This window comes from Mesoplodon mirus, assembly GCF_964341445.2.
Source record: "Mesoplodon mirus genome assembly, chromosome: 1".
Classification (NCBI taxonomy): domain Eukaryota; kingdom Metazoa; phylum Chordata; class Mammalia; order Artiodactyla; family Ziphiidae; genus Mesoplodon; species Mesoplodon mirus.
Window position 1 is genome coordinate 18,123,131 of NC_138976.1, and position 13,477 is coordinate 18,136,607.

Genomic DNA, 13,477 nt, shown 5'->3' on the forward strand with positions numbered 1-13,477 from the left:
GCAGGCTCAGCGGCCGTGGCTCACGGGCCTAGCCGCTCCGCGGCATGTGGGATCTTCCCAGACCGGGGCACGAACCCATGTCCCCTGCATCGGCAGGTGGACTCTCAACCACTGCGCCACCAGGGAAGTCCCAGGAAATCTTAAATGTTCTCACCAAAAAAAAAAAAAAAAACAACAGAAGTGTGAGGTGACGGATGTGTTAACTAACCTTACTGTGGTGACTTTGAAATACATACATGTATCAAATCATCACATTGCACTCCTTAAATTTACACAGTGTTATATGTCAATTATACCTCAATAAAGCTGAGGAAAAAAAAAGACAAAAAAAAATACTGGCCTTGTAGGGCGATCTTCAGATCAAATGAGATAGTACATGAAAAAGACCATTAAAATCATAAAACTCCAACTACATCGAAAGTGTTCTTTGCACACCCAACCAGCAAAAGAGCTTCCAGGCTGGCTTACCTTCTGCTTCCCGAGGACTCCAGTGTCCTGATGGGCCACAGGGCATCGGGGAGGAGGCGTTGAAGGCATATTGCACCAGGATTCTCCCTTCCAGGCAAAGGTCACATGCTGATCCCAATTCTCTAGGAGGCCAAGGAAAGAAGGAAAATGCACCGACTTAGGAACAGTTGAATGAGTCCCTGGCTTGACTAAGCCAAAGGCAGAGGTTACAACCAATCTATGTTCTCCAATCTTCCCTATCTTTCCCAGAGCTTCCAGAATATGACCATGAGTGAAATTCTTCCCCATTGCCCACGAGGGCTTGTTTGGGCCTAAGCGGCTTCTGTTCTGATGGGGGGATACACTTTAACTCTAAGCAGCCCAGAATCAACAGAATCAACTTACTACCTGCACTAATCTTCATTTCATCAATCATTTAAAGTTCCCTTGAAGATTTGATGTGTGGTTGTGAGAAAATCTTTTTCCCCATTGGACCTCAAATTTTATTCTTTTAACAATATCTGTCAGGTACCTAACATATGCAGGAACCATCCAGTATCCTAGGTATTAAATAGGAAGAAGGCGTGGTTCAGTTCCTTCATCTGAAAATGAGTGGGCTGAACTAGATGATGCCTAAAGAATCTTCTAGCCCTGACATTCTGGGGCTGGATGAGTCACTCTTTGATTTTACAGTCAAAGACGGTTTCCTAACCATGCCATCTAATTCATTTTAGCAGCTTTCCCAGGGGCAAGCCAATCCCTCAATGGGACCAGCCCAGCCCCAGAAGTAGAATATTACGGTGGCTTTCCCTATCATCTAGTGTCTTATGTGTCTGGATTCAATCTCCCTTTAGCCACAACAGCCTCTGGGATCCTACTTGTTCTCCAGACTTGGCTCCTGTTTAGGAGACAGTTGCTGGGAAGGGAGGGGGATAAGCCCTCTCCTCATGTACGAGGGTGAGCGAGCCCAAAACTCTGTAAATCTGAGCAACTCCTACAGAGGGACTGGAAAGGGAAAATGTCAAGAAATGTCATAGCCCAACCCATTATTTCTCAAAATGCAATGGTCCTTCCAATACCTCTTTCCTAGAAGAATCACTATACTTTGGCTACATGAAAGATACAGTGGAGGAACCCTATCTCAAGCCTTAGGGCTTTTGCTTCCTAGGGAACCTCCGTAGCCCCTGGACTCACATGCTTGTCAACATCACAGTCTGCTGGTGGTCCTTACTTCTCCTCCACCCAGCTGCCAGGGAGCTCAACCCCAAACCTAAATCTGAACACTTCACGTCCCTGCTTATCTGCTTACCTGGTGGTCAACATATGTAGTTTAATGTATGTATGTATGGATGGACGGATAAATACCAGTCATTCCAATATGTTGCTAAGACCCATGATTAACCTAGTCTAGACCCTCAAATTGCAGATTCTGCATCCTCAGCTTTATCACTGTAAATATGTAACCATACATAGGTAGAAATGTTATAAGCACACTAATAGGGGAATGATTAAATGGCCTAAGGTTAATCTGCTCAGTGGAATGGTAAGCAGTTTTTATAAAAAATACGTAGAAAGATTACTAAATTTTATGGAAAAATGCATTAGCTATCATGTTAAGTGAAAGAGTCATATTCAAAACTGTATCTATAGCAGCATCTCAATGCTGTTCTAATAATCTTTCAACAAAATATTATCAGCAGTAATTTCTAGGTGGTAGAACACAGGATGATTCCTCCCTCCCTACTTTTATTCCTTCTGGTTTTCTATATATTTGCAGTATGTATAAGGTACTCCTGGACTAGCAATAATGATGATTATACAAATATGCTTGCAGGCAGGGGATGAGGAGTGGAGGGAGAGGTGCTCAGCACCACTCTGGTTCCATTACAATGACCACAATCCATGCATAGCAACTCAGAGTCACAGGACTGGCTTTCTGACGACAGTGAGATTACAAACATCCTTGTATGGAATCAGGAGTCGCACCGACCTTTATGGTAATTGGGCCTTTCTACTTCTTTAGATGCTTTGTTTTAGATGATACACATATAGTCACCTGCACTTCACTGAGTTCTTGACACAGTGTAGGTTCCCAATAAATACTTTGATGAGTGAATAAGCCATTATCCACCTGACAATAAATGTGCCTAATTTACACAGAGCTCTACCAAGTGCATTTGCTCATGTTCAATCACTGGTTCATGTGTTCATTCAATATTTCATCTATTCATTCAGTGGATACTCATTGAACAGCCTCTGGTTGTTAGCACTGTACAGCTACCAGACATTCACCATCCAAGGGTGAGTACATTTGGTGTGGTACCTGCCCTCACAAGAGCCTTCCATCCAGCAGAGGCAATGGTCCCTAAACAAACAGCTAAATAGATATAAAACTACAGATTCATCATTTCTAGAAGGAAAGTTGACAGATGATGTAGGATAGAATAATGGGGTGGAGGGTGCTGGGCGTATTTAGATTGGCACAATCATAGAAGATCTTGGCCAAGGTATGGTGAAGAATGACATAGAGTGGGAGTAAAGCATTCCAGGTTCAGTCTAAAGGTATGTAAAGGACCTAAGCAAGAAAAAAGGGCTTGGTCCCTAGGGGTCCTGAAAGAAACCTGAGGGGCAAGAGTCACAGACGAAGGAATGAGCAGTAGGAGAGGCAAAGGCCAGATCATGGAAGGTGCTGTAGACTACATGTTAGATTACACATAAAGTGATGGGAAACCACTGGAAGGTTATAACACGTGGGTGACGTGACCTAATTCACATTTTAAAATGATCAGTCTGAATGATGAATGAAGAATAAATGGGCACAAGTAAAAGCAAAGTCAGTAACTAAATAGCAAAGGTGGGTGATCCTGAGTATGGTGGGTGATGTTCCCATTTTATAGTTAAGGAAACTAAGAATCATGAGTACAAAGTAACCACACCAAAATCATAGCTCAGAAAGCCATAGAGTCAAAATGGGCTTTACCAAAATCAGGCAGTATCCTACACACATTCAGGGAGTGTACAATATGTGTTTCTAATCTTTGGCATTTCTTTGATTTCAATGGGCACCTGTATCTACACAGACACACAGACACACAGACACACAGACACACACACACACACACACTGAAATCATAGAAATACAGGACGCTAACACTGGAAGAGATCATCTTTCTTACCCAGGTTCCATGAGAATCAAAGTTTAAAGCTCCAAATCTGTGCTGTCTAATACAGCAGCCCCTAATCACATGTGGCTATTTAAATTTAAATGAATTAAAATCAAATAAATGTAGAATTCACTTCAGTTCCTCATTTAAACTTGTCACATTTCAATCACTCCACAGCCACAGTTGACTAATGGCCACCATATTGGACACTGCAGAATGTTCTATTGAACAATGTTTCTCTAAGGCATCCACTGTACATAATGAATTAACCTCTCTCCTATGCATCTAAAATGGTACTAGTTATGTACCATCCTTAGGAGAACTGAGAAAACAGTTACTCAAGTCATTTTCTGTGTTCTGAGATTTGGAAAAGGAACCTTGGTTGAGCAAGGCTAGATGCCCTTGAGCTTATAGATCAGAAAAGTGCGGCTGCAGAGGAAGAAGAAATGGATGAGGTTGCAAAGACTTCAGACCCAGGTCTCTTGGTCCCCAGTCCAGCATTCTTTCCAATACACCACAGCCCATTGTTCAGAAAAATGCAACCATCTAGTCAACACATGTTTGCAAGACAGATAAAAATAAAGGAGTTAAAAAAGCCAGGGGTGGCCTTGAATTATTTATTCAGTTGCCCATGTGTGAGGACACAGGCTGTGGGAGGATCTGAATATGTTTTTTTAAGGAAAACCCTTGTATTCGCTTAGACCACAGATGTGAGGAACAGCAGGAGGACATGAGGATGGCCAGGGGCGAGAGGTTGGCATTGATGAATGTAGTGGAAAACACCAGAGATTTTGCAGGGAAAGAGAACTTTTCAAGTAGCTCAACAGCTCTGGAAAACTGTACAAGAAGGGAGCTTGTATTTCCTGAACAGAGAGCGTGTGTGCTAGGCATAGCACAGAGGTCATCCTGTTGAATTCCCCACAAAAGCCAGGTGAAGTGAGCATGGTTAGCACCTTTTATGGAACAAGACTCAGAGGGCCAGAGAGGATCAGAGAAGGGAGATGACTTGCCCAAGGTCCCATAGGCTGGGAGTGGTGAAGCTGAGACTGGAACACAGACAACTTGACATCAAAGCTCGTGCACTTTGTACTAAGCCAATTTCCACCAGTATGAACTCCGTGTGTATGGGAGAGTGATAGTTCCATTCCTTTACAACAATTTATTGAACTTGTTGACCTACTTCCTTTAGCCATAGACTATGGTCTACATAGCTGTTAACCCTAATTAGACATGTTTCTAAAATGTCAGTTTTAATTTAACATATGATAACTCCGTTGTGAAATCTTAGACTGAACAGAATAGCTATTGTATGAGCCTCAAGTACCAACTGACTATAGGTTATTAAAAACATATTGATTGAAGCTGAGGGCACTATGTAATAGAGACATATCTCATTACACAACAATTAACCCTCCAATAGGTTTCCAACAATCAGATGGTATTTATTTAATGGACAAAAACTGCTTTATGAAATACAAATTGAATACATACACAGGAAGCTTCATTTACAAAACTTCCATTTTTAAGTGGAATCGAGGCCAAGCCTTGACCAAAAGTCTGATACTCTTCATTGCCACAGAAAAAATAAATAAATCTATGGGCTGCTGGAAAGCCTGCTCTGAAGTGTCACATGAGGTTTCCCAACCCCAGCTCTAAGCTCCCAGTGAGGATGGCTGGGGAAGAGGAAGGCGGGGTTTCTACAGAGGGCCTAGGGAGTGCATTTCCTTTCCCCGTGATCACATCCATCCAGCTGTCAAATGAAGGTTCTAGATTCAGGGACTGATAGTAGTGTGGAAAATTGGAGCCCGAATTTAATGTGATGCCATGATCTAATATATGTTTCACACACACACATGCACACGCACACACACACATATACACCCATACTTGTGAGAGCTCCTTGCCACATTTCGTGGCCTTTTTTTGAGGGGAGGGGTAACACCTCCTTCATAATTCAAAGTTTGGAAAGACTTAATGAAAGAACATGAGAGCCTCAGATAAGACACTGCAAAATGTGAGTCGAAGCCCAGCTCCCACCACCTGCTACGGGCTTTTGGTCAAATCTCATCTGTGCGCCAGTCCCTACCTCATCTGGCAAATGCAGAAGGTGATTCCCCTGTTACAGAATTACTGGAAAGATTAAATGAGACTGTATAGAAAGCATTTAGTACAGAATCCAGTGCAGAGTAAGCACTTGATAAACGCTGACAACCACAACCATTGAGTAATAATTAATCATTAGCTGGTTATTATTTCCACCATCATCAGTGTTGTATCACCATTATTGGATAAAACATCCCCAAGAAGGGCTGGAAGGGGGGCAATATACTAATCTACCCTAAATTATAGCCAAGTTCCAACCAAAATAGAGGTCAACATCGCAGTACGTTTCATGACCCTTTAAAATCCCCTAAAGCTTGAGCTCCTCAGGGAGTCCCGATGCTGAAAGGCAGCACAAGAAACCGTTTGATTCAGGTTTCCACCTTCAGGCCATGGAGGCATCATTAGACCCACTTTTCAGCTGAGAATAAGACGCAGGGAGGGAAAGTGACTTGCCCAAGGCCATACCACTAGTGAGTGGCAGACAGGAGCTGAACTGAGGTATCGTGTGCCTCAGTTTATCACCCTCTGATCTTCTAAAAATTCTACCTTCAGTTCTATAAAACAACACTAGGCACAGGCACAGATTCTAATTATACAAAAATATATGTGGGACTTCCCTGGTGGCGCAGTGGTTAAGAATCCACCTGCCAATGCAGGGGACACGTGTTCGATCCCTGGTCCGGGAAGATCCCACATGCCGCGGAGCAACTAAGTCCGTGCACCACAACGACTGAGCCTGCGCTCCAGAGCCCGCGAGACACAACTACCGAGCCCGCGTGCCACAACTACTGAAGCCCATGCACCTAGAGACCATGCTCCACAACAAGAGAAGCCACCGCAATGAGAAGCCCACACATCGCAACGAACAGTAGCCCCTGCTCACTGCAATTAGGGAAAGCCCACGCAGCAATGAAGACCCAATGCAGCCAAAAAAAAAAAAAATCAGTGTTGAGCCCTGCTCAACTTAATGCTGATTCAAGAGAAAGCTAAAAGCCTTAAAAAAATTATATATATGTATATATATGTATATATATGCCTGTATATTCATGTATAACGTACCCTTCATATACTATACGTACAGGAAGGTGTTAGCCCATTAACCAGAGGCAACTTCAACTCCCGAGCTCACGGAGATGAGACCAGTACCTCGATCGCAGAGGAGGTTCTGGCGACAGAGGTTTCCATGTTTTTAATAATAAAATGAAGCTAAATATTCACCACTTAAAATATGCATCATTACTCATTAATTTCTGTTAGAAATCATTCATGTATTCCCTGACCCCCAAATCTACATCGTGCCTCTATGGACCAGTCACTGTGCTAGTCGTGGCGGGCACTCGTGAAACAAGATCAAGAACAAAAAACACAGCGAAATCCCTCTCCAGGGCTGCTTCTCTTCCAAGTTTTCCTCTTCTTGGCAGGAGAGAGAGAGGGGCATCGACACTTCACAGGCCACACTCACCTTTCAAAGAAGTGGCCGTCGATGGGCGGGAACCACTCCAGCATCACGGAGTCTGTCGTGTGGCCCACTATCTGGGGGGCAAGGGCGACAGGCGCCGGCTTCCTGGAGGGCTGCCAGCTCTGGTACACCAGGTCCAGGTAACAGTGCATTCTGGCGACTTGATTGGGCGTGAAGGAGTCAGTGCAGTCGTCATCTGCAAGCAGGCAGAGGGAGAGATAAGAACCTCGCTGCACGGGCGGGCAGGCAAGAGAATGATGATGTCTCCTGGTGGACCGAGAGCCAGCACCCCAGCCCTTGCCAACTCAGAGCTGGCCTCTTCCAGTGCTCAAGAGTTAATGGTCTGTGAACAAATTAGTGCAGTCATCACTTCTGGAGACAGGTGAGAGGGAACAGGAGGAAGGGGAGGGCGGATAGAACTGAAAAGGCACGTCTGAGCCTGGAGAGGGAGGTCATGGATAAGGACAAGGGCAAGACAAGCTGCTTTCCACGGGGCCCAAATGCACTGGTCAGTCAGTCACACATTCCCTTATGCGCTCCCTCCCCACCAATCATTCAACCTCTCTCACTCATCCACTCATTTCCTTGTGTATTCACTCATTCACCCCCTCACTCCTTCTTTTACACACTCCCTTGTTCCTTCACTCACGCCTTCACGTTCATTCATCCACTCATTCATTAATTGTGCTATTTACTGATGCAGTGATACTGGCCTTCAAACAAGCTTTCTGAGTGTCGATTCCATAGTCTCTGCTCTAAGCCAAGGGCCAAGGGAACGTAAAACATTCCTGCCCTCAAGGAGCTACCTGCCTAGTTATAGAGTGAGGGTCAGTTTGCTGTGTGGGTCAAGGTGGTTATAAGGCTGTTCAGGTCTGTGACCCTGACTACTGATGAAGACGAGTCGGCGTGTTGAGGAAGGCGGATGAACCGGAGAGACTTCTGGAGGTGGAACTGGAGGGTCAACCAGGTTGCACAGCTAAGACTGAGAAAGAAAGCTGAGGCATGGCGGCAGGGGGAGCTCAGGCCTGCAGAGCCGACGTGTCCTGTGCAGCAAGCACGGGCCAGGAGTCAGGCAGATGCAGAAGCAGTCCAGGCTCAGTGTCCACGGCGGGAACACAAGGACAATGACGCCTTCTGCACAGTGCTATCCCCGGGAAATTCCCAGGCACGGGGCACTGTGCTTTGGACACGTATAACCCTCCCACTAGTTTTGGAGTAAATACTGTGATTTCTGCATTGTACAGAGGAGGAAATTGAGGCTGAGAGAGGTCTGCCTGCTTTTTAAAGAGCACAGAGCTAGGGGCAGATCTGAGATTCGAACCCAGGCAGTCTGGACTCCAAGGCCACGTCTCTAATCAATATGAGAACTTCTTCCTGAGGGTACATGAGACCTTGTCTGGGCAAAGCATCCTGCAGGTGCTTGATAAACAAGAGTTGAGCCTGAGTCTGAGGGGGCTGGAATCCAATCTCTGAATGTCTTTAGATCTAACGACCTTCAATTCTAGTCTCTCTTTTCTAGGATGCGGAATGAAGGCCACGACCCGAGACTAATCCACACCCGCCCCCAACCCCCCACCCCAAGGAAGAAGCTGGACTCCCATCTCTCCCTCCAACAGCTTTATTCAGCTGCCCCAGGGGCAGAGCAAGGCACTGTTTTGGCTTGGTTTCCAAAAACACCACTTCCCAGAGGTGTCCGCCTGGTCAGGGTTTCTGCAGCTGGGCCCCAGACGGAGGAGCACGGGGATCGCCAGATCTTAAAACAAACCCGCCACTGGGAATCTCGCAGCATAAACTCACTTCCCCTTATCAAACAAACAGAAAATAACTTTGGGCAGGTGCTGGGCAGTTGGACATGACCTTGAGAATCCAGCTTTGAGAAGGGATGGGGTACAAGGAGGTTATACACAGAAGCTGCCTCGGATCCCCTTAGCAATTTTTGACAGTCTCCTTTCCAGCACCCTGGGGAAGTCTTTCATACACTGGGTGTCCTTTGGAAAACACTGTAAAAGAGTGACTAGTTACACAAATCACTCTCAAGCCCAGACACCCCCATGTAAATCCTTGGATACCAAATGTTCTATGGGGTCCCCATTGCCTGGAGAATAGAGTCCAAATGCACTTGATGGTCTAAGAAGGGTTAGGTCATCAGGTGCATTTTCCTTTGTTACTATGAACTTTGCACTTCATCCTGAAAGCTTTGGAAAAGCCGCTGGATAGGTTGCAGGTAGGAGAAGGACATGATGGCTAAGGAAGTAGGGGTTCTGTAGTTAGATTCATGCATGAGGAACCTGGAATCAGGAATCTGGAGTCAAATGATTTTATGCCCTCAGTGCTTCGGTTTTCCCATCTGTAAAGTGGAGATGATGATGATAACAAGAGTGCTTATGTCAGAACACTGCTGAGGGTTATGAAAAGTGCAACATCAAGAGGTATGACCAATGCTCAGTGAACGCTCACTGCCTCGGGACCGGGAATGGTGCCTGCGTGTGTGCGCGCATGCCTATGCACTAAGTGCCTATGAGTGCTGGTGAGTGCTGGAAAACTAGAAGCAGGAAAAAATAACAGAATGTAAAATATTCATTCTCTTTGATCTCACAACATCCCATTTAGGAATTCAACAGATCGATACTCATGCACAAACACGAGGGAAAACATACGTACAAGGCTGTCTTTTGAAGCATCATTTACATAGTAAAAATATTAGAAATAACACATCCATCTGTCAATAGGGGGATGACTCTGTACCTTGAGGCACATGCACAGAAGAGAATTCTAATCAGTCATTTCCAAAACAAGGAAGTAACTTTAAAACTCAGGTCCCTTGGGTGTAAATTGGGGACATTTAAATCAACCCACTACTTAGAGTTGTGGTGTGGACTCCACAAGCCGGAACGTATAAAGCATTTATCAAGATGAATGAAGAAGAAAAACGGCAATTTTTTTCCTCTCTACATTCTGATTTGTCTGCTTTTCTTCCCCCAAAGAAGCATAGTTTCCTTTTATAACTTAAACATTAGCCGTTTCCATGTCTGTCAATAAAAAAGTTTGAAAAATGGATAGGTGATAGAACCTGGTAGGAGAACAGAACTGTATCTGAACTTTAAAGCTGAAGTCGGAAAATGTCCCTCCCAGGGTAGATCGCTTAGAGACTGAACTGCTACCAGAGTCTTGGGTGAGGTAAGGGTTTCTGTTTATCATAAAGGCTGTGCCTCAATTAGCTAACGGCTCGGGTCAGCCCCTCTTAGCTTTCTGCCATCACAGGCTTTCCCTCCTGATATCCATGGCCACTTGATCCTGGTCTCTAGGACCAGCCAACCCATCCTGTTCTTCTGTCCCCACGTTGTCCCCAAGCAGAAAGGACTTTGGGGGCTTTCAGTATTCTGGGGGCCTGCACCAGTCCCCATGCTGTTGAAGTTGTGCCCTGAGTTTTCTAATCAAACTCTGCTCTCAAGAACAATTTCCGGGCTTCCCTGGTGGTGCAGTGGTTGAGAGTCCGCCTGCCGATGTAAGGGACACGGGTTCGTGCCCCGGTCCGGGAAGATCCCACGTGCCGCGGGGAGGCTGGGTCCGTGAGCCATGGCCGCTGGGCCTGCGCGTCCGGAGCTTGTGCTCCGCAGCGGGAGAGGCCACAACAGTGAGAGGCCCACCTAACGCAAAAAAAAAAAAAAAAAAAAGAACAACTTCCATCTGTAGCTGGAAGGGCACAGGGCATGGAGGTTCAGGGCCTCCACTCCCTGTGGAGCCTTGGGCACAATGCTGACCCCTGACAGCCTCATTTCTACCCGCTGTAAAATAAGGAATCATGATGCTAATGGCTTCCTACAGCAGATGAAAGCATTTAACAAGCTAACCCATTTCTAGTGCGTGAATAACTGAGTTGCCCTTTGTAAAAGTCTCTGCCTTTTTGTTGTTTTAAAAATAATGATAATAATAGCAACAGCAATAAGTGATTATATTCACTGTTGAGCATTTGGAATGTGCTTAGAATATTGTAGAGAAATAAATGTTACCGTAAACATTACCTAGAGATAATACAATTAATATCTAGTATACACATATATGTATGTGTAGATGGATGTGAATACCTACAGTGAATTTCTGTAATTCTTATCATCACAAACATCATATATACACTTGTGATGATATATGATATATATTCCAGGTCTTACACTATACATTAGGCTCTGGGCTGTTTTCATGCTAAACAGTGAACAAAAAATCCTACTAATTGTCACTTATTGGGCACGAGTTATAGTACCAAGGACAGATCAAAAGCCTTCACCTGTACAATCATACCTACTGTCATGCAAGGTAAGGGTGATTAACCTCCATGGTATCCATGAAGTAACAGGCCCAGAGAGAAGTAACTTGCCTGAGGTCAAAGGCTAGCACACAGAGGATTCAAGTTGGTCCCCACACTCCACACTTCACACTCTGAACCACTGTGTTATTCTGCTTTGTGCCCCTCAACCATCTGCTACGCATCTTCAGCGATCACATAATGTTCTATCGTATAGGTACCTCGTGATTTACTTCAGCAACCCATTCTCTTTGGACTTGTAGGAAGCTTCTGTTTTTTTCACACGTGTAAAAGCACTTCTTTTCTATGCTTGGCAGACAGTAAATGCCTAATTAATAGTTGGAGAATAAACATTGCTAAGAACATTTTTAGGACTAAATCTTTAAACACATCAACTGATTTATTTCCTTAGGATATATTTCTTAGAGGTGGGACTTCTGGGTCAAAACGTATGTGCATATTAAAAGAGACACACAGAACAACGGAGACAAGACACTTGCTCCCAAAGGCTGGGGAAGGCCTGGTTTCCACACTCTTGAGGAGGCAAGGCCTGGAGGGTCCTCTTGGTTGGCTCCCTATGGCCTATTACCTTCAGGAAGGAAAATCTGCCTTCTATCTGCCTGGGGATTATCCAACAGCTCAACGTGACCGCACTCACCCGGTGCTCGACCTGGCTTGCCCCATCACCTGCCTGGTGTCTGCTTAATCTGAGCAGGTGGGACTCTCTTCAACTTCCTCAGTATCAGAAAGGGAGCCAAATAATTCTTGCTTAAATGCAGGCTCTGCAATAGAAGGCATGCCTTGTTTTTGCTGTGTGACCCTGGGAAAGTGACTTAGACTCCCAAAGCCACACTTGCTGCATCTGTAAAATGGGCGCAATAGTAATAGCACTTACTCCATTGGGTTATTTTGAGGATTCAATGAGACAAGCCTAAGAAGTGTTTCCCACAGTGTCTGGCATGCCACAGGTACTCAGTAACTTCTGCAGACCTGCCACCAGCCATGTTCAATTAATTAAAATTACTTAGGACTCACAATTCAGTTCCTCAGTCTCACTTGCCGTGCTTCAAGTGCTCAATAGCCGCAAGCGGCTAACGGCTACCATACAGGGCAGCACAGACGCAGAACACATACAGCTTTGCAGCAAGTTGGAGGACCCAGGAAGGAAGGAACTCAGAGCAGCTGAGCCGGCAAGGTCTCCACCCTCTTGCCTTGACTGCAAACCCCCTGTGCATTGCTCTCCCCAGCCCTGAGAACCCGATCCTGGTCTGCATTTTGAATTTCATCCAGCTGCTTTTGTCACCTCATCTATCAGAGATCCTAAGGAAAACAAACATTTCAAAGTTCGTGGTTGCCTTGAATATGCTTTTGCGGGTGTAAGTTTGTTATCGTAGCTCAGTGAATTAGTTCTGCTGTTAATGGGTCACTGAGCTGAGGGGTTCCTTTAAAAAAACAACATTAAATCAATCACCCTTTAGATCTGTACAAAGGGGAACAAAAAAAGATTTAGTTTATGGGGGTCTGGTAGCTAGTGGCAGCTCCTGACCCCTAAGAGGCCGGCAAACTTCCAAACTCATGTTATTGTTTATTTTCCATGTGCATTGAGCTGGCCAAGGAAAGGTGCTATAGAAATGGAACGTAAGCAGGGCCCTGTGAGAGGACAGGGCACCGGATGTGAGATGCAGGCTTGGCTGGGAATGGGAGCCCAGTAGGAATCTGATTTTGAGGAAATACCCAGTACTCGGGTCTTTTTCAGAGACTCAAACCTAAGGACCGTTTATGGTGCCAAGGCTGGGTACTGACCCTTCAAGAGACCTCAGGTGTGAACTGTAGGAACCTTAAACTGGAGAAGCCCCCAGAGGTCATCAGCCCAAATGGGAAACCAGGAAGACCCACGGGCAATCATTGAATTCATTGGGTTTCAGGAGGGAAATCCTCTCTTCAAATGCAATCTGAGGCAGAACTCCAACAGAAATGGAAAACTGTTGGAAGGGGGCTCCCCTG

General features: G+C 45.2%; 1 protein-coding gene across 1 annotated transcript in view; it reads right to left on the reverse strand.

Annotated features, from left to right (window-relative positions):
* PAPPA (pappalysin 1) overlaps positions 1-13,477 on the reverse strand; it is a 255,383-nt gene that overhangs the window by 176,742 nt on the left and 65,164 nt on the right. The window contains exons 5-6 of the mRNA XM_082621426.1: positions 7,177-7,369; positions 469-590 (exon numbers count right to left, since the gene is read on the reverse strand). Of these exons, the coding sequence (XP_082477552.1) occupies positions 469-590; positions 7,177-7,369 (315 nt within the window). The remainder of the gene's footprint in view (positions 1-468; positions 591-7,176; positions 7,370-13,477) is intronic.